This window comes from Polyodon spathula, chromosome 17 (genome assembly GCF_017654505.1).
Source record: "Polyodon spathula isolate WHYD16114869_AA chromosome 17, ASM1765450v1, whole genome shotgun sequence".
Taxonomy (NCBI): Eukaryota; Metazoa; Chordata; class Actinopteri; order Acipenseriformes; family Polyodontidae; genus Polyodon; species Polyodon spathula.
In genome coordinates this window covers 7,974,616-7,997,391 of record NC_054550.1, presented here as the reverse complement: position 1 = coordinate 7,997,391, position 22,776 = coordinate 7,974,616, and the positions used below count along the sequence as shown (strand labels likewise).

The following is a 22,776-nucleotide window of genomic DNA, read 5'->3' as shown; positions in this document are numbered from 1 at the left end:
GAGACATATCTACTTGTACATGGGTTAAACAAACAGGATATTTTTTTAGTTTAGGTAATTTTCTTCTAGTGTATAAAAAGGCAATTTTTTAATCTAAATAAATAATGTGAATAATACAATTCTTCCAATGAAATGTGTTGACTAAAAGAAGAAATGTCTGTCTGGCTCCACTGCGTTTAATAAGAGTGCTGATGTAATGACCCCATGCTGTTCTGTGCAGGGATCTCGTGTGGGAAGTCCATGATGAGTTCCATGAGTCTGATGGGGAGCAGTGGCAGCGGCGCCCCTCTGTATGACAGGAACCATGTGACTGGAGCATCATCTAGCAGCTCTTCCAGTACTAAAGGAACCTTCTACCCACAGGTAAGCTGGGGAGAAGCAGTGGGAGAGGCATAAAGAATCCCATTGTGGAGGCCTACAACTTGCTTTAGTAAATATGCTGTGTGGTGTTATTCATGACAAAACAAACTGCTGTTTCTCATTCCTCATCCTTATTTCATTCTCGTTTTTCAGATTTTGAACCCACCTCCATCTCCAGCTACCGATCGTTCTCTGTACAATACTGAAATGTTTTATTCCTCCAATAGTCCTTCAACTACCAGATCATACAGGTAAGTGTCTCTCCAGCAGAAACCAGCTGCTGTTACTTACCAAAGTGTCATACCTGGCTGAATGGGCTGTTTTAAATTAAATATACACAGCACTCCATGTGCTTTCATGAAGTGTTCTGTTTTTATAAGACCAGTCCAAGTTGTGAAAAAGTAAAAATGTATGAACTTAAATTAATCAGCTGAATAAAGGAAATGATATTGCTTAATTTAGATGTGATTCACCCAGTTATAAAAACAAAAAAAACAAAGTGTGATCCAGTTAAAAAAAAAAAAGTGTGTGTGTCTATATATATATATATATATATAGACACACACACACACACACACACACACACACATACACACTGTGTACATGTACAGTATATGCTACATAGAATCCAAAAATAGAAAACAGCTTTATATCCAACAGGATACTCAATCAGTAGAGATTAATGAACATCAGTCGACTTCACTATTTCTTCCATACTATCTGGAGAAGGCGGAAGCCAAAACATTGTAGCCAGTTATTAAACCAGTGACTTATCAGTTTATCAACTACTTTTCTACTTCATTTTATACATATATTTATTTATATATTTTTTGCACATAACATGACTGTGTAGCATAGTCTGAATACCACGTTTGCATGGCTAGAATTCAATATTCCTAATACAAAATGAATACTGACAGTATTTGCTTGCCATCAACATCACTGTATTGCTATGAAGGATGAAAAGGAAAAATAGCACAATGTATTTGTCATTTCTTTTCAATGTCTCTTTCTAGGCCCTATCTAATGCGAGGCATTGCGCCCCCCACCACACCCTGCAGCACTGACATGTGTGACAGCGACTACACCACCAGTCGATGGAAGACAAACAAGTACTACATTGATCTGAACTCGGACTCGGACCCCTACCCTCCGCCCCCCACCCCTCGGAGCCAGTACATGTCTGCGGAGGAGAGCTGCCCCCCCTCTCCCTCCACAGAGCGCAGCTACTTCCACCTGTGCCCCCCACCACCCTCCCCTTGTACAGACTCCTCATGACCTCCCCACAAGGACTTCTCTATCTGCCTCTGTAAATAATTTTAAATATGAAAAAATAAGATAATTCTATTTTATAAATGCTAGGCAGAGGCCATTTGTGGAGCATTTTATCATTTTGTTTTTTTTTTCTTTCGGGGGGGGGGGGGGGGGTTGTACAGTACTGTAAGTACTGCAAGAGGACATGTGAAATTTTGTACAGTAGAAAAATATTTATTTTTTTGTTTTTAATGAAATGTCACCTGTGTGCCGTGCTATCAGATGTTCAACACACACAATAAGGCAGTCATGATACTGAAGTTTCAAGGTAGACGATAAAACTTTTCAAACTCCTGATCAAATACAATGGGATGCATTTGTATGCAAATGCATAGCAATTTGAGCCATTCCATGTTTTTCTGCAAGCCTTAATTGTATACAAATGATGCACATTTTAACTGCCACTAAACTCAGGAATGGTTCAAATTGCAATGCAATAATTCGATATGTAGTCAGTCTAAAAGATCCACACATGAATGTATTGCAGTAAGTTTGTATGCTACTGTAATATAACAGTAAGATAGACTTATAAATAAACAACTGTGGCGTATAGTCTGCATATAATTCATACCCAAACAATGGTAATAATATTTTTAATTACTTCTCCCGTTTGCAGTCCATACGTCACATATTAAGCGGTCACTTAGACTTGCAGTATCCCTATTGCAATCATTCCTATGACAGATATTTTTTGATTCGTTCTGTTCATTTAAATGTCCTTGTATATTAGAGAATAACTTTTTTTCAACAATATTGGTTACGAATGCCCTCAGGTTACCTGAAATGTATAAGTTTACATTTCATTTCTGATCAAATTTCTCAACCTGCAAGGAGTCATGTCTTGCAGGTGAGAAGCAACTACTTTGCAAAATAATGGGCATGGCTGTACCAGTAAACTGCTTTGTACTGTGTTCAGTTATTCACTGCAAAAAAAAAAAATGTAATCATACATTGCATTATAATGCAAAACATATACAAAAACAAAAATGCACAGCACTTGCTTTTTATTATAAATCCATGCAAGGATCGTTATTTATAGCTCTGGCATTATTATGTGTTTCTATTATTAATATATCACCTTAAAGATGCACATTGTGTACTGCTAATGAAAAAAAAAATAATTCATTTAAAATCTAGACTCTAGAAGCTATGTTCTCTCTCCAAGATTTTATGTTTCAATCTGAAAATATATTCCCTTTTCAAATTTCAATTGCACATGCGAATGTTGTGCAACTTCTTCTGCTTGTTTTATTTTGATAATAATGTTGTGTATGAACTGTTCCTTGGAATCCCAATTCTACAGCATTATCCACAGTTTTATGTGGCAATTGTAGGTGTTACTGTGTGTGGAAATCCATTGCACAGATTCGGAGCACGGGCAATTGAGTTTCGACTCTGCCTAATGTTGTGCATTCTCATTGGGAAATAATGTGGTTCTCCATTCTGCTTTGAAACTGCCAAAGCATGTCAAGTAGCTATTGGACTGTATATATGTATTACATTTTAATTACAGCTATAACTGTCATTTATACTTTTTATATGTGAAGATCATTTTTACTGTTCAGTTAAAAAATGCAGTTCTTATACTGTTTGTCAGTTTTACAAAGTTGAAGTCCTTTTGAAAATTGTACACTCTATTCTTCAGTTACCAAAACAGTGTATGTTTGCTGCTACTGTACATATAATATTCAGTTAAGACACATACATCTTCAAAAAAAAAAATCCATGTTTGTTAATACAAATTGTACAACAGTAAATAAATCATTAAATGTGTAACCTTTAATAATAAATTATTAATCTTTCCTAGCAAAAACCTAGCTTCTCATTAATTCTTATTTATGTATACTTTATATGTAAAGTGCCTATTGTAATGGAATAATCTGAACATTGCTTTTCACTCACATGTTAGTTTTTTCTAAAAAAAATTTACACAAGGTCATTCCGTTCCCATCTTTAGTGTTTTCCTGAAAGAATACAGAACAGCGCTCCTGCTTGTATAAAGATTCTGCTCCAGTTAAAATGTTGCACCTCCCCTCGTTTCTTCTTTAATATAACATTAAGGGTATTTGCCTTGCAAATCCTACTATGTGTGCATGCAAATATGCTCCTAGATCTACTGTAGTAATACTTTTAATAGCCAGGGGCAGGTTTTCAGAGGTTTGTGGGAGAGCTTTGTTATAGCACCTTGCAACTGCATGTTTTCTTCACCCTTTCTCATGAAGCTATATGCAAGTCTTCAAATCAATCCAACAAGCCTTTGACAAATTAGAAGTCACTGAAGAAGCTGTCAAAGAGAAAATAAATCAAACACTCAAACAAAAACACTGTGTTCGCTTCAAACTCTGAAATGTCATAATGGTGCAAAATTGTTTTATAGAAAAGGACCCAGACTGATATGACTTCCAAAGATTTGTGCAGCCATAAAGCATTTGGTGTCTCTTGTGTTACAATCTTGTTTTGGAATCCGGAGCCAATGGGGAGTAAAACATTTGTTTTTCCATGTTTTGTGTTTGCTTTTCGTTATTATTCATAAGGACAGTAACGCTTTTAATAAAAAAAAAGACAGTTCAAATATGAAATTGTTTTGTGAAATTCTCAATATTTACAGCCATGGTAAGGAAATTCAGTTCAAAGTCACGGTTTGATAATGCCATATACAAATAAATTACAGCTTGGGTGTAATTTTAACTTGAGTTTATCTTAAGTTGGTGTCATCATTCTATTAATAATGTCTCCTGTTAAATGCTTGCATAAAAATGGTAATTTAATAACGTGTCTTCTTTAATGACTAAATGGGAACAGTGGCATTTTAAAGATAAGGGTGGCATGTGATAAAGTCATTCAAATGAGTATGAATATTTGTACTGCGTAAATTCTGAAGTACACAGATGTTTGCCCAATAACTCACTCACAAAAAGCTATTAAACTGTAGGTTCATGATCGGTGTACAGTATTTAGATATGTTTAGTAATTATAATACAAGGCTGCAGTAATATTTTGCCAGCACAGTTATTGATTAGTTGTGTATTATTCCTTGTACTTGGATTATATAAAGCTTTAATCAAATCCTTTTTCTTACACTTAATAAGCCTATGTATCAATTTGACTCGCCGCTCACCCCTCATAATTTCCTTGAACTTTCTATTTCTTAACCTTGAACCTTGTATGTGGAGACAACAGCAAAAAATCCACCCTGTTGTTCCACAGGTGATGGAGCCCCAATGCTCTTTGTGCTGGACTGGGCACCCCTTCGAGAGGAAATCTGCACTGTAAAGCATGGGACTCCCATATAGGTTCTCCAACTTAGAAGACATAACGGCTCTCTAGTGTTGCACCTTCATAAATTACAAAAGGCATCAAACATATTAGAAGTTCAACTGTTCAACCCTGTACAGTACAGAAATACAGTTGCACCAGAATTTCTTCCATTGCTCATAGACCTAGCTTTAAATTGCTTGATTGGCTTTCAGTCACTAGGTCTACAGCAGATTTTTATTTTCTATGGTCCTATTGCATCAATTACTAGTTCTTTTTTTTTTTTTTTCTAGAAGTATGTTTGTATCTGTGGGTTGTTTAATTCTAGCACAGACCTTGAAAGTTTGAATTACTCTTTCAGACACGTGTAGATTTTAAAATGCAGTTTAGCTAACAGACTCCAGGTGGGTCTCTTTCACGCTCCAGCCAAGGCTTCTGTCTGCAGCTCCGAGAGAGCATACAGCATGTATCAGCAGAACTCCATCAGCTGCAACATGCTTGAGCCTCGCATTCACACAGAAGACAAAGTCTTAAAGTACACGATAGTTGGTATTAGTCCTAAATCGCCACTGGTATATCGCCACTGATATGTTTTGACCAACGTTTGGTTTGTTTAACTCCTTGTATATATTTGTTTAACATTCTATTCAAGCATACATAATTAGTAAAGTCTATCTTGTGATTCGTCAGTTTCTTTTTTGTATTCTATTATTTTAAGGAATGCTATGTGTTTTGTAAACTTATAACTTGTGTTCTCATGTAAACCGTAAAAGGCTGTTATTTCTAGTTTAATAAATTAAACAAAGTTTTTAGTGTGTGTGTGTGTGTGTGTGTGTGTGTGTGTGTGTGTGTGTTTTATTTATTTATTTATTTTACATTATTTAGTGGCAATCGCATTTTAGTTTATGTAACCAGGAATAAAACACTGAGATGCCATTTTACAATGCTGTCCTGGCACAACGGTGGACACATTTGCATCAGTTCCACAAACTCAATACAACAGCAGTACAGAGAGCCGGCTGGCACAACAGGTTACCAAATCCCTTCACATTAACGACCTTCATTAAAATATGGCTGATATCCAAAACTGAAAGAATTTGCCCTGAGGGAAACTGGTATATGCTGGTTTACCAGGTGGCTGTGTGGGTTAAGGAAGCTTGGTCCTGGTTGAGGAGCTGGTTAAGATGGTCCAAGAAATAATATCTGTCCCTTTTCTATAAAGTTCTAAAGTCTCCTGTTTGTTCTTTGGCAGCTGGTGTCACATCCCCCAATTAGCTTGGACTATTTTACCTAAATTAACATTGGGTAGTCCGAAATGAGCGCTAATCTGTGAAACCAGACATAAATTAATTTCTGTAAATCTTGTGTAGGAATATAAATATGCGCTTGGTGCCCAGCAAGTAATAAAAATGTATTTGAATTCTCAACCCTTAGCTGGTCACCAGCTCCACAGCAGTTGCTGGAATTTTCAGCATAGTGTGCTCTCAGTTTAACATCGCTGTACATCACAAAGCCATCACACAGTCTGGCACGGAAAGAGGTCCAAGACTGGATGGCAAGGCGCTGTAATGTTAGGTTCCAGATGTGCTGTCATTTTCTCTGATCCTATACTTTTTAGGTCAAATTAATCTCTGTGTTCAAGTTGTACTTTCAGATAGTCTTGCACTTCCTTGATGTTTTCCCCCAGAGAGTTAACTTGTCCCCACCCTGTTATCCTCTTCTTTCCAGGGATTAGCCAGCCAGCTGCTTCACATATTGAATAACATGTTTCTACTCTGAAGAACCTGCTGAGATAAAATGAAATAGGAAAATAATCAGTAACAGACTTTCTCAAGATAAGAACTTTCATAACCTAGTGTAGTACCAGATTTTTTAAAATTAAAAGCCATGCTTGCTATACTGTGTGTTTCTTTCAAAACCACACCTTTGATACCCATATTACAATTGGATGTGCACTGCAAGAAAGATTGATGAGTTTTTGTATTATTGTTAGTGTTTACTTCAACAAATGCATTACGTTTATTTTTGGTTTATCTTTTTTGAGTAATTGCACTTGTAATTACAATCAGATAACATTTATCCAGATTGAGGACAATTCACCAGACTGTCTTTCTTCCTCACCTCAGGCACCAAATGGAGGAAATCAGCTTGATATAAATGGTGCCTTGAGAGAGAAAGGAATGTCTACCTTGAAAACACAGTGCAGCATAAGTATAAGCAGTCTCTCAGCTTTTTAGAAATTAGTGAGAACTAAAACAGTCAAGGGCAAAAGCAAATGACTATTCCAGCAGAGGAAACTTAGTTTCTTAGAGCATCTGGCTCATACAAATTTATATCCTGCAATGTATTTTCCTTGATTGCTTAGTTATAAAACGCCAGAATTCAAAATCAGAAACTTGTCAACAGAATCAAGTAGTTGAAAGTCAAAGGCAGTACCAATGTAAAATCTGCACTCGTTAGCATTATACCACTACAAACCTCACAAGCTAAATTACCAGTTACTGTAAACCTCCCAACAAAATTGATTATATTTAACATAGAAGATGATGCTATCAGTATTAGAGCAAGAACCAAAATGTTTCAAGAAAACTGATCTGTCCTTGTACCAGAGGACTAAATGAACCAACGTTTCAGCCATTCACCTCTGTTCACTGTAAAATTTCTGCCATGATTAAATTGTTTGATTTATTATAGAAGATGAATTCAGCCTCATCTTCTCAATAGATTTTATAATCTAGCAGCGCCCCCTCCTGTCTGAACTAATGAAATACATGTTCCAAAATGGTGCTCTGCTGTGCAGTCTATTAGCAATCGATGGTCTTTTCTTTTTATTTGTTTGTAATTCTTATTTTACTGTATTTTTTAGTTAGCTTCATAGATATGGGCTTTATCTGTGAGATCCAGAAGGCCAACCCAACTGCTACGGAATGTTAGTGTACATTTCTACAACAGTGTTTATTCATATCACTTATACAGGTGAAGAGAGACCACTGGTATTGAAGGAGCTCCACTAGCATTGGGATGAATGTGCCAAGGGACACAAATAACTAATTCACTGACAAACACAATCAAGGCAAATAAGGATTTCAACATATTAATTCTGTGATCAATATAGTATGGTAGATACGATACGGCTAAATAAATAATAATGGAACAATGTACTGTATTAAAAAGCCCTCATATGTAGATAAGAGAAACTAGCTGCAGTTCTAGCTGAGCGCTAAATGTGACTGAAACATATATAGTCAGAACAAACAGTTGTGATTCAGTTAGCTTAATCACTATTTATTCAATTTATATAAGATTTAAAAGCCAAACATATTTAGATTTAACAATGTTACAAAACTAGAAATAGAGCATTTAAGAACACCTTTGAATTACATTCCTGACTTGCTCATTTCAAGTTATATCAAAGACAATTTTTTAATAAGTCTCCTGATACCATTCATTATACTAAACCATTGAACCATCTCTGAGCAGGTTTCACAAGGTAAAGTGGAATCTGGAACACTGATAAAAGAAGCCTTGGCAGCTGACCACATGGAAGCTGTAAATGTGCATGTTTTAATCTGATGGTGGCTCGAGAAATCCTGGATATAAACTTCAGGTAACCCCAGTCCAAATCACATGACACAAGCAAAAATATGACTGCTGATTCATCACTGGATGATTATAAACTAAAATATGCTACAATTAATACATCAGTTGTTAAATGCTTTCTTCTTATCATCAGCACTGCTCAATTAGACCAAGACCTGTCACCTGGAGATGTCTGGGCTATGCACTAAGAACCTTCGTGTTTTCACCCCTGTGTTAAAACATTCACTGCATCAGTATATTTGATTAGAGGGTGGATATACTTTTAGGCACCACTGTGTGTTGGAAAACCCCTGCATTCAGATGACATGGCTCTTTTTTTTCTGTAAGGACTTGGCTGCCTTCCATCATATCCTTAGGGATTCTGCACAGCCAGCTTCATGCACCCAGCTCTCATCATGTTTATTGCTAACAAAGACCCTATTGTGTGCACATTACAGTCATCCTTCTCTGGCTGATACCAAGTGTATAGTTCTGGTAACTACAATGTTGTGTGACTAGTCCTAAGTATACTGTACTCTCTCTCTCTCTCTCTCTCTCTCTCTCTCTCTCTATATCTCCATCCTATATATATATATATATAATATATATATATATATATATATATATATATATATAATATATATATTAGATTATATATTTATATATATATATATTATATAATATATAGATATATATATATATATAATATATATAATATATATATATATATATCCAGTATATAGAAACATACAAGTCATAGATCACGACACCAGGGCCTGTGTGAGTAGAGACATCACCAAAATACATGTTTTGCTGAATGGCTACTTTCTATACCACTGAGGTTTTTTTGGTTTGTTTGTTTTTGCTTTTTTTTAATATAAATTAAAGTTTCACTTTTGCTTTTACGGTATTTCAAATGACTGTAATTTAATGTAATCACAATTCATGTTCTCTCGGGTTACTGTTAGTAAACAGTTCTCTACTGATATTTAACCAGGGATGTAGTTTCTTTTATAATCTAGCCAGGTGGTATTACACAGAAAAAAAGCTTTATTTTTAGAATTACCACATTCAGGGTGTCTACTACAAACAAGAATCATATAGAATGGACTTTGACTATCTATATAATGCAGGCAAAGTGCTAAATAATAAAGACGCATATTCTCCCTGCATTGGACTACAGAGTTATGAACTGAGTAGGCTTTATTATATGACTGGGACACTTTCTGAGCTTTTATTAGTACAGCTACAGCACGATACGAACATTAACTTCAGGATCACTAAACAATATTGTCCAAAAAATAACCAACAACTTACCTCTTGTGCTCTGTAAACTTATGCTTTTGTTTCTCATGTTAATCTAGTATCACTTTTTTGTCTGGATGATACATGCGGCAATTGTGTTTGTGTGCATTTTACTTTCTTTCAAAACAATAGAACAACTGGAATTTGTAGGCAAGCTATGTTTCATACATAGCGCTTGATACATGACCCAGCTGTTAAATAAATGATTGCACTACAAGTCGCCTGATTAATTTTGTCATTAATTCAATATTGAATTAGGCAGAAAAATTTATCATGTCAAGAAAAACCTCAGTACAGTAATTGCAAAAATTGTGATAATTGTCTGCAAGTATGCACGAGAAAGGACCTCCATAGACAGTAAAGACGTGGCTTTGTCAAAAAGACATGGCTTCACAAAATGAGAGACAGATAAACATTATCTGGACACAACATCAATTGTATCTAGAAAACAGCTGGTTTGGCACTGAGCAATGTTTACATAGAGACACATCTGCACAACTCTTGAAATACATGCATACAAGCCTTTTAATGATTAACATAGCAAATATTGGCAAACATCTCTTAACTACTGCTCTGCAGTCTTCCAGATTTTCTTTCACAGACTGCTGATAATCTATGTGTCAGGTGGCAGATCCCCCTTTCCACGCTACACTGAAATAGACATTGCTTGAGTGCATTATCATATGTAGCACACAGCCTGGATGTATGGACTGTGTGGCATGCGGCTTCTTAACCTGATTTTGACACTGAACGTGCATGAAATGACGATGGCACCAAAGATAGATCTGTTTTTATCATTGCAATAAAAAAAAATGTGTATTTGTATCTTTGGAAAGCGTTGATTTGGAAGCACTAGAGGATCAGGTTCAGTTAAAGCATGAGCTTCCCCAACATTAATATGTCAGGTCTGTCCTGGAGGGACCAGCTTTTTAGTTCAGTCTCAATGCCCATATCTAATTCCAGTCCTTAGTCTGTCCATCCAATCCTCGGGGGAAAAAAAGCTTCAAATGAGGTGGAGATTGTGCCCTTACAGCTAAAACTACCTTTGGGGAATGCAAACAAACAAATTGAGAACAATATGAAAAAGAGTTATGTACAGGAGGCTAATATTCAAACAAATGTGCTAACCAGTGACCCAGGAAATATATTCTAGTACAAAAAACATGTGTGTGGTTATTGTGGCAGCAAAATACAGGCTGGGTAATTGTGAACCCTGTGATGTTAACAATGCTGTTCTTTTTGTTTTCTTGCAAGTGGTAGTGTAAGGCTTTACTGTGATCATCCCAGAATTCATGCCCAGCTAATACCACACTGTACTGTAGAATATTTGTGTTAGCTAATGCACAGATTAAACAGAGCAAGATGAAATCACTCCTTGCTGGTACAATGGGATGATGCCAGGTCAGAACACAGCTTGGAAGAATCACCCTTTATCGATATTGTGACCATAAGGTAGGAGCTCATGTTAAAGATATAAGAAGGTTATTGCTGGTAGTCGTATTAAACTGTGTTCTGCTATACTATCATAGATATAAAACCACATGGAAATATTTCAGCTTACAAGCTTTTCTCTATTTGCTTTTAAAGACACACTCATATAGAGTACTGTTCATAGGTGTATGTATGGGCGCTTTTGTTTTGTTCACTTTTCACTGGCACCCAAGTAACGTGTAAGCGGTAATTAATTTGATAGTGGATATAGAGCATTTGTAATAGTATCAGCACATGGGAAATATTAGTATATATCTATATCTATATCTATATATATATATATATATATATATATATATACATATATACACACACACACACACACACACACACACACACATATATATATATATATATATATATATATTGCATCATCCTGGAAAAAGTGTTGGACCACTGTGCCACGTCATTGATTTGCATTTAGTGACAGTAGCAGGTAAAAGATGGTACACTAGGTCAAGTCAAAGAAGCACAGTGTGAAGAAAGTAGACAATTTTCATTTGAGACATTCCACAGACTTGTAGTGGAGCTAATGCAACAGCTTTTTAGCATCATCCACGCTAAAGGATCCTCATAAAATACTGAATGTGTATGGTTGGGTGGTGATACAACCCCTTTTCCAGGACACTGTATATTGGAAACAATATCCATAGGTGCATGCCAACATAACTGTGTAAGAGTTGACCGCTTGTCATCACCCATATAACAATACTGCGTTTAATACAAGACAATGCCCCGCTGTTTGTTATGTCTGTAAGGTAGTTCTGTAATATTTATGGCAGCTAACCCAGAACTTGCACTGGTACTGGAGCTAGGGAGACATAAAACTGCCTGCCAGTTATTATTATTATTATTATTATTATTATTATTATTATTATTACATAATATTTTAGTAGTAGACAACATAAACAGACAGTAACAAAAAAAATGAAAAATCTACCGTCTACTATTGTCTGGCCAGCAAGACTGCAGGAGAGTAGACTAACTCAATTTCAGCCAGGGGAAACACTCCCTCGGTGTCACCCGATTGGCTTTTGAGCAAGTTTTTTTTTTTTTCTTGACCACGTTATTTGTAATTCGGTATCCTGCACGTCAATTAGAGTGACGTCCTGTTGTTGCTAAGGCGTTGAAAACAACCGAGGAAAAACGTTCACAGCGAATCTGAAACCGATTTAGGTGGGGCGTACGAGGTAAGATGGCTGATGCAATGTTTTACACTTTGTGCGCTTATAGTGCAGAATTATCTTATGTGGTTCATAACACCGCTTGATCATCCTACACAAAATACCTCTATTTCTAGGAAAGTGCGACTGCATACTTTCCTTTTTCAAAAGGTTTAATAAAATAAAGTTTTTTGATTTATATAATTTATGTTGAAGTAAATGGTGTTGTGAAACCGGCGCCATTGCGGCTCTACATGCAGGTATCAACAGTTAGGAATTGTAGTAGCTGTAGCCAACATGGCGAACATAGTCGTGCAGTTTCATAACTTTCCTATTTTTCTGTAAACCTTGTATCCAATCATATCTCCGACTATCACAGTGGGAGGTGTTTCAACAATGTGATTGACAAACTAAATGACCTATTAAAGTTCCTCTCTGTAACAGTTTACGATAGGTTCACGCGGTTCTTGTCCAATCGCTGTGCTCAAGTCGTTTTGAGTGACGTGCGTAGCAGTTCAGTGGGGGAAGGGGCTGTTGAAGTTGATAGCTCCGCCATCTTGAAAGTCCGAACTGATGGTCTGTTTTTTTTTTCCCGCTTGCAAAACCTGCTGTAAACCATTTATTTTCTAGTAAGGGTTTTATTTTTCAATTTGTTCACGTTCGAAACAATCACAGTGGAAGTTTTAAAAAAGTCTATGTCGGGAAGTGTCCATTTACCGCTGTTTATTGGTATGTAGTGCATGCAGATCATTTTTTTTTTTTTAAATCCTAGGAGTTGTTAGCAACTCTGCTGTGTTGTGCAGTCGGAGTGCTTATGATTTTTTTTTTCAAAATTATTTTCTTATAAACTGTTGAATTGTGTGTATGATTTCTTTTGGAGTACTAGTTTAAACTCTATTCATGTGTGGGTTTATATATATATATATATATATATATATATATATATATATATATATATATATATATATATATATAGCACAAGTGTGTTCGATTGAAGTGAGCCGGTTGACAAGTTCTTGTTTTGGTTTGTTTTTTACCAGCCGGATGGAATTAACTCGACTGGCTAGTCTGATCAGTACTTGAATTCGGTACAGTACTCGTATCTTGTCTCATATCTGGTCGTTGCTGTTAATATATTACATTAGTATTTAGATGGGTAGCTTCTCTTGGTAGTCTGTTTGCTTTAAAAAAAAAAACATTATGTATGCGGTATAATAAAATACGCTATAGTGCTTCAGAGCTGTGATCAAGCGAACTTGTTAAGTATAGTTTATTTTAGTCGCAGGTGTTAGCACACATACAACGTGTGATGTGAATATTAATCTATTATTCTCCTAAAAAGTGTGTCAGATTTCGAAGATTATAATAATTTGGCTGGGCCCAGCATAATAAATAAAAATAATAAATAAATAAACGGGCAATCTGAATTGATTTGAAATAAAGAATTCATATGAATCTCATGGAACGTTACATTTTATTTAATGATTTTACAGAGCTAGAGCTGAGGTGAACATAGACGTCAAGGCTTTCGTGAGACGGGTTGAATTGCAGTTTTTCCACATTGCTACTAGAACTACTGTCATATTTCAGTCGGATCTAACAACACTAATCGCTGGCGTAATCTAAGGGTGGCCTGTATTTATACTGGTAGGGCAGCAAATAGTTTTACATCGGGCATGTGTTGTACACTTTTTAAACAATCCTTTTAGAATTTGCGTTTAGTTAGCTACAGACCATCTGACAGTATGTCCACGTTTCTTGGACATCAGTTGAGATTTATTTGTTGAGGTTTTTTCTTATATTTTACATAGCCTATAATACATATTTAGGAAGATCAATTATTGCCAAATAACCGCATCCACTGTGGGGATTTTAGGAGCTACAGACTGTATTATTTGTGTTAATACACACTCTCCTTCATCTGCGTTATTTTATGGTACTTGTTTGGCTTGGCAAGTATTTTGCAGCCTAGGAAAGAAAACACTTTTCCTATACCATCTGTTGTAGCGGTCCCAAAAGGAGATACACAAAAAAATGAATTGCATTTATGGTAATTTTTATGTTTTAATTCTGTGTTGTACACGTGACTCTGCGTTTGAGTCAGACTCATTATACAGTTCTGAAAAATAAACAAAATGGATTATCGGACAAGCATGACATCAAGCTCTAAATAATACCACTTTCACATACAAATACCGCTACTGAGCCGTCTGTGCTGGTATAATACCGTCATAACTCTAACACAGCCAAAGGGATCATATGAGTACAACTTTCAAACCTATCAGTCAACAGATCGTTTTCATGGCAACGGAATCAAAACAAATAAATAAGCAGAATAGCATGGGTAAGCTACTTAAATAATAATAATAAAAAAACCAAACAAACAAAAAAAACCCACTTATTTTAAGATGTTGCTGGAGAACTGTAGTGTACTGTAAACGTCCCTGTGCTGGCTTTGGCCTCTCTATTTATATACGTGGAAAATTGAAATAAAAATATTTAAGTGGGGACGCATTATTTATATTGCCATTCAGCCGCCTGATACCAACTGAAGTGTATTAAAAGCAGGCTTGTGGACCGTAATAAAAAGTTCTACCTATTACATATACTTTCAGCAGCTACAAAAAATTGGAGATGTGTTGTTGTTGTGCGTGTTATATATATATATATATATATATATATATATATATATATATATATATATATATATATATGAGAGAGAGAGAGAGAGAGAAGAAAAAAAAAAGTTTAATGGCCTATTGTCTGTTGCGCTTAGAATTGAATTTATCTGCATTCTCAAAGTCCCCTGTTCCAATTAACTGGATTTTATCAAGGTCTGTGCCCTCAAATTCTACTGCACAGCTCAAAGTGTCACATCAGTTTAATAGCTGCCACTCCTAAAGTTGTAAAGTTAACAATTCATTAACTTTTTCTGGTCCCAGTTACTACATCTTTTTTGACCAGACATTGTATTTGAAAAAAAAATGAAAGCGTGTAACAGCGATGAGAAAAATACCCAATACGTCTGGTATACAGTCACGTGGGATGTTGACTTTCAGTCCATGGCCATACAGTGCTTCAGTGCTTGCATTGCATTTCACACAGGAATTGAGACAGTTCAGAGACGGCATAAAATATAATGGCTCTGTGACGGTATATAAGCAGTTCACACAGTCCAAAATGCAGCATCAATGCCACTTCTAAGCCGTCATAACTCATCTGTGTGAAAGGGGTACAATCAAACGTAGTACACAAGATAGTGAACTCAGCCTTTTCTTCCATCCCTCATGGGAATCCAAAGAGTTCCGGTAGCATTATTCGTATAATGTAAAATCTGCCTCATTTCCTATTCCAAGCCTTCTCTTTTTAAAACGGTTGCATTTTTTAACACGATTCACCTAGATTTATTTGGAGACACTCATCCTTAACACTTACGTGTTATTATTTCTACGATCGATGTTTTCACCTGGCCTGACGAGCTCTTTATCGCCGAAGTGCTGTCAGAAATTGCCACTTTCATGCATATTCGTGAGCAGTCAAGACTGGGAGTTGTTTGTTTGTCAGTAATAGACAATAACTACTACAGTAATCCGTCACGTATCTGACTGCAGTGGGACCAGAATAAGGGCTGATATGTAAAAAGACGGATAAATCTTATTAATCTTAAATATCATTATACACAGCTGTAACAATTGTTTTGAGATTCAGCTTTTATTCGGGATCTCCTCAATACCTTGTTTAGAAAGATACAGGGTATTAATGCTTGTGACAGGCTAGCTGTCAGCTCTGTGGATGTGTGCATTCACTGCTGAGTGACAGACAGGAGATTGAGATGGAGGCTGAAGGTCGTCATACGCCCTGCAGGTGAACATGATTTATTTACACACCATCGGCACACTGAACAGCTCACATGGCACCAACAGCAGTGGGAGTGCACGGAGCACATACAACAGTGTTCGAAAACTTTGGTAGGATCCTAAGTCTTTGAAATAATCTTCTCTGTTCAATAATAAACTAATATTGCTGAAGAGACTGATCATCGCAGATAAGCAGTTAGGGTGGATATGTGACAGATTACTACAGAAATGCCTCGAGGTTGTGGCAATGTTGAAAAACATAGTAATATCTTCCGTTTCATTTTTCTGCGGGATGATCTTTTTATATACGCAAGTCAAATATAAATTAAGAGGATATAAGTAAAACACATAAAATACATTAAGAACTACTATTGTTTTAGTATTCAAAACTGTTCAGTCATGAATTGCAACTGTAACTGAGAGCTGAGCTAGGAGTATAAATACAAGTGGATAATTTAACACATAAATTTACATATTTTTAAATGAAGCAGTTGCTTTAGTAATACATGAATATACACAGTATTTAAAACACTATTTTCAGTAGACATTGTATTTTTAATTAACACTTAATAATGCGTAAACAGTACATGTAAGGAGAAAGTATATGAAACAGATTTCAACCTATGACAAGCTTCATAAAGGAATACATATTTTTAAATGAAGTAGTTGCTATTAATAGATACAGACAATAAATACAGTGCATTTTTAATAATGGACACTATTTTTAATAAGGCATACTTGGAACTTTTGTATCCATGTTAATTAATTTTATGTATTGTGCGATTTTTTCGGAAAAATTTATATTTATCATAATTCACAGCATCAGATATGATGTCAGTTGTGCAGATAAACATTAAAAACAGATATATAATTTATATAATAGATGCTGCTTATTAGCAACTCTGATTAAAGACAGCTTTTGATTATTGACATTTTTACAGGAACCAATCCTATCTTGTGGTTTTTTTTGCTTATTGACAACTTTCAGATAATGACAACCTTTTGATGGCTACCAAGCAGCATCTACTGTATATAAATAAAAAAGCTGAATTCAGGAGTTGTAAAACTTACAAAAGATAAAACTTGAAAAGGGAGCTACTGCTTTTTTTTTGGTACTGTGTTGCCACAAATAAATGCAGAACACCTCTGAGGCATTAGTTCCATTTGTAATAGTGAGTGTAATAGTAACGCTAGCAAACCAAACCGTGCCCCAGTCTTGACTGCTCATGAATATGCATGACAGTGGCAATTTCTGACAGCACTTCGGAGATAAAGAGCTCTTGTCAGGCCAGGTGAAAACATTGATCGTAGAAATAACAAGTATATGTTTAGGAGGGGTGTCTCTAAATAAATCCAGGTGAATCGTGTTTAAAAATGGAATCGTTTTAAAAAGAAAAGGCTACATCTACATTCAGCTCAGCCCCCTACAGAAATCTCTTCACTTTTTATCCTCACAGCCATTCATAAGAAAACACCAGTATGTTAAAAGGGGTAACAACTTGGCTTTTACTTAAATGAATTTATCTTCCCTTTTATTATTATTAGTTTATTTAGCAGAATCCTTTATCCAAGGTGACTTACAGAGAGAAACTAGGATGTGTGAACAATACATCAGCTGCAGAGTCACTTACAAAAATGTCCACAAGGAGGTTAAGTAACTTGCTCAGGGTCACACAGTGAGTGAGCCAAGATGTGAACCAGGGACCTCCTGGTAACAAGCCCTTTTCTTTAACCACTAGACCACATAGCCTCCTCAGATTCCTTTTAGTATTGCCTCGAAATGGGATATTATTTTGTTAGTCTTGAAATACTATAGCTACCCTGTTTGTCACTGATTTCAACTAAACATTTGAAGCCAAAGATAACCCAGCCTTATTGATAATTTAAAACCACAGTCGGTGGCACTTTATCGGGACGCTTCGGGAGAAGAAAAAATATCCAGAATAAGCAGCCCTCCCAATTAAACAAGAGGCATTTGAGACTACCATAGTCATATTTTTTGTTTCTAAATTAAAAGAAAAATAATGAAATTACATCACATTATGATTAAATGTATAATTTAAAATAAGTTATTTTTTTTATTCCTAAACAAAATGTAATCGCTGTCTTTGATTTTTACATGAAATGAAAAATAATTAAATCACAACTCACAAGGCGAGGCACCTACGATGTTAACACATCAACTTTATTTGCAACAGCAGCCTGAGAAACCACAGGAGACTCCAGCTCCTCCAAGAGTTCAACGTGGTTTAGACAAGTCGCAGCATAATCACGTACTTGCTGCACAGTGCTACGCGAACCTGTCTTGCTCAGAAAAGTGATCTCCGTTCATCATTTTAAAAACCTATCCCAATCAAACAAATTGATGTACCAATTAAATGACATAAAAAACATTGGGAAGAACTGTCTCAGAGGTGTATCCTTCAGCAGACATCCAGATTATCAGTATCCCGATTAGGCAGCAGTGACTATGTACCAAAAGCAACAAAGTAAGTGACTATTATGACTAGGTGAAGTACTTCCAAATGAAAGAAAAAAAATCTTATTTTATATAGGTCTGTTGCTTCATGCATTTCACGTTCTTGAATAGTGTATTTTGCAGTAAAGATCTGTCCATGCTCCATAAAATCTGGTGCTTTCTAGAATGATAGATTTCCAGAAGGACTCACAAAAAAATACTAAAAAGATTGTAAAATATAGGTTAACTTTAAAGTAATGCTTATTCTTAATAATACTGATTTATTTGCTTCAACTTAAATTAATTAAATGTAAGTTCTGTCTTCTATTTATCCTTTTGCCTTTGAAATGCTAATTTGTAGAATTTCAATAATGTGTGCTGCAAAAGCAGAAATCCACGGTTCCTTTTACACAATCCCTTGTTGCATGATGTATATAATGATGTGGTGTCCATGTAAAGAAATAATTGAATACAAAACAGTTGTAAAACTAAAAAATTCAGTAATACACCACACTGCAACAGCAACTGGATTTTTCAAAGTGCCTTTTAAGAGGCTGATATCAGCTGGGCATAAGCATTTTAGGTCAAGAGAGACTGCTGTTGTTCCTTTGTGGCACAAGAGTAGACAATCATTGTAATGGCACATCAAACTTTGTTAAAAAGTTTCCAGGGTTTTGAATTATAATTTGTAGATAGTCATTTTAGGCTGGCCAACAAACTGCAGACTGAGCTTCACAACTCTGCAGCAGCTGTGTCCAGATAAACCGCACAATCGTGCAGTATCGTGGAGATGTATAAACAGTGCTTTGGTGACTGATCGAATGTGGTCCTGGTGGCATTAGACAAAATCTTTGCCAGTGTCTAGCCAAAATGTGATGCCGATCCTTGCATGCTGTGACTAACAGTCCCATTATATTGTTAAACAGTTTCATTACATTAGTCTATTGTTGCTTTAATTAAACACATCTTGGTTTGCCTATAAGCATTCCTCTGTATAATTATTTTAAAGCGGAAACCTAGTGGTTTCAGAGGGAAAAAACTGTCTAGTCAGATAGAACTTACAGTGGAGGTGGGGTGCTGTTGTCCTATCACAGTGCATTTATTTGATACCTATCTTAAAAAAACACAAAAAAGCCTGCACCCAAATAACAAGCAACAAGTAAACTGACTAGTTTGTAGGTGAGTTGAATGTTAGTCTGTTATTTGATGCCTACTGATAAATGAAAACCTGCATGTAAGCTATTTAGATTTCTTGGATTATGCATTTGTTTGTTTCTACCGGTCATGTAACTTCAAAAAATTAAATAAAATTGAAAATTTAGAATTTTTTTTTTTTTTTTTTTTTTTAAATAAGATGGTTATTTCCAGCAAGGCTCTACAATGAGTCATAACATTTGGACCACATAGATTGTTGCTGTTAAGTTGTAATGCTTGCTTCCTTATTGCCAAGATTATTATACCCTTTACTTTTAGCTTTAAAATCTTCCTTACCTTTTAAGAAAATCCAGCTTTACATATAAGTAGGGCTCTTTTTTCCACGGGTAAGTTGTGGAATAAAATGAGGATTTCGTAGACCTGTTTAAACATTAAATAAACCTAAGTAGACAGTATTTCAGAACACTGTAAAGCCTAAAAATAGTGATACTTGCTTCCTTACTAAAACATAGTGCAGTCATTTGTTAAAGGCAAGCATGCAACAGATGTGTTATACAGATGTGGATATCAATTAGAAACAGCCCAAAATTCTGTCGCCCAAAGGCATCTGGCATACTTTAATAAAGGCAATATATGCAGCACGTCCGTTGTCATGTTATTTGTCCCATCCAATAATAGTACCGTCAAAACAAAGAAAACATGGCTATTCGGGTCTAAAATTCCAACTACGAAAAAGTACGCAGCAGGCTGAAGCGAGGTGGCTGTGCTAGGTCATTGTAGTACTGATTTAACTTGCTGACAGGAATACTTTTTCCTGCGCTGACTTTCCAGTTTAGTTTCTGAAAGCTATGTATTTTATGTTCTGTTGAGCAGCACCTGTAGTAGCCTTTTGTTTAATTTGTGCTGATGTGTTCATAAAGTTTATTCAGAGTGCTTTCGGAGAACAGGTACCATGTCTATGTTGCTGGTGATTTGTTGAAATAAATTAGTTGAATGTCAGTCTGCATCTATTTGTTTTACAACTTGTGAATAAAACCCATAGAGTACTAGTTGCTGTAGCCGCTAATTAACACTAGTTTCGATTTGAGTTAAAGAAAATAAAAAGAAATTGCTATTCTAAATTTAAATAGATACAGTAAGGACAGATAGGAAATAGAAATTGAATGACGGAGATTGTCTTCCATCAAGCAGGAAATGGTAAATAATATCAGAAGCAAATACATACTGTAGGTCTGCAGGACGTTTTTTTTTTTTTTTTTTTTTGTTTGTTTTTTCTGGCGGATTTCCATGGGTAGAATTTAAGGCCGGCTACTTTTTACTTCTGATACTTGAGTACTTTTAAGATATGATACTTTTGTGCTTTTACTCAAGTAGTTTTGTAGAAGGATACTTTGTCTTTTACTTAATTACATTTTTTTGAGAAGGGGTTGTAGCATTCTGTGGCCCATGGTCCAGACCACTCCAGCCCTCACTGTTATGTTCCGATTTCAGTTTCCTTTTCATTTTCTTTATTTGCAATTATGTTATTTTACAAATCCGTATGTTACAGTAATACATGCCAGTGTTAAGGTTTATAATAATAAGTACAGGGGTGTGACAGGATGACGAGTGGTGACGTCAGGCCAGATGCAGGAACTGAAAACACACAGGCAAGTACTGTAGTCCGAAATACGCATGGTGCACCGTTTATTTATACACAAACAAAAATAAAATATTTGAACAAAAAGAAAACACTTTGCTCACAGAGCACAAAATAAAAAGTTTGACCCAAAACAAATCACGAACACAAAATAATAATAAGATCCTAGGTCAGGCTGGGCAGTTGTTGTCACTGTTCCTAGAATCTGTTATTTTAGCTTGCTCTCGTTCTCTCCTCACGCTCTCGTACTCTCGTACACCCACACGGAGTGCAGAGAGCTGCAGATTTAAATGCAGGTGGCCATCTCCCGATTTAGCAAAAAATAAATTAATCGCTTAACTCGGGGGATGGCCACCTGCACAAGGTTTTTTTTTAATTATTCCTGGCAGAGGACAAGCTGCTCCCTTGCCTCTGCCAGAACACACTCAAACAAAAACAATAACAAAACAACGTGGCGCTTTGCCGTCATATATAAATACACACGGCTTTCGCCGTCATTAATAAATACAATAACACCCCGTCAAATACAATAAATAAATCATAATAGACAAATACAAAATGCAATAGGGGCGGAGGGGGAGACGCTGTTCTAAAAATAACCTAACAATACTGTCCAGGGCTCCTCGCCCTGTAACAAGGGTACTACGCTGCTCTTCATTGAGCTGAGTGGTCTGGACCACTGCTGCTGTATTGATTTCAGTTAAAGCACTTTAAATAAAACTTTTACAAATGTAATTTACAAAAGAGGTAAATAATAAAATAACAATCCGCTTATATATTATTTTCCAAATACGTATAGTAATAAAAATGCCAGCGTAGGCTGTAAATATATAATAGTCTACTGAGGGACTGTTCCTGCCCTTTGCTGCTGAGTGGTCCAGACCAGGACACTGCCACTCGTCACCCTGTCACACCCTGTATTTATTGTTATATACCTTAACACTGGCATGTATTACTGTAACGTAAAATAACATAATTGCGAATAAAGAAAATGAAAAGGAAACTGAAATCGGAACATAACAGCGACGGCTGGAATGGTCCGGACCACTGTGACCGAGCGGTCCGGATCATGGGCCACAGAATGCTACAGCTCCTTCTGATATGCCCCACCCCCTGCCCAAGTAACAGTACTTTTACTCAAGTAACAAGTTTTGAATACTTTTTCCACACCTGCTTTCTAGGTTAAGATTTTAAATTAAT

The 22,776-nt window shown here is 35.9% G+C and overlaps 2 protein-coding genes across 6 annotated transcripts in view; both read left to right on the top strand.

Annotated features, from left to right (window-relative positions):
• The window catches only part of LOC121329838 (low-density lipoprotein receptor-related protein 5-like), a 61,291-nt gene extending 59,494 nt beyond the window's left edge, over positions 1 to 1,797 (top strand). Inside the window, exons 21-23 of the mRNA XM_041275728.1 lie at positions 221 to 363; positions 514 to 611; positions 1,377 to 1,797. Coding sequence (XP_041131662.1) covers positions 221 to 363; positions 514 to 611; positions 1,377 to 1,638 — 503 coding nt within the window. The 3' untranslated portion in view covers positions 1,639 to 1,797. The remainder of the gene's footprint in view (positions 1 to 220; positions 364 to 513; positions 612 to 1,376) is intronic.
• Positions 1,798 to 12,428: 10,631 nt separating this feature from the next.
• Positions 12,429 to 22,776, top strand: part of LOC121329780 (serine/threonine-protein phosphatase 6 regulatory subunit 3-like) — a 31,768-nt gene continuing 21,420 nt past the window's right edge. For 3 of the 5 annotated variants that reach the window (XM_041275567.1, XM_041275566.1, XM_041275563.1), the window contains exon 1: positions 13,009 to 13,196. The gene's annotated coding sequence lies outside the window, so the exon portion shown is untranslated. Of the gene's footprint in view, positions 12,495 to 13,008; positions 13,197 to 22,776 lie in introns of those variants that run through there. The other 2 variants (XM_041275565.1, XM_041275564.1) reach the window with 2 other exon arrangements.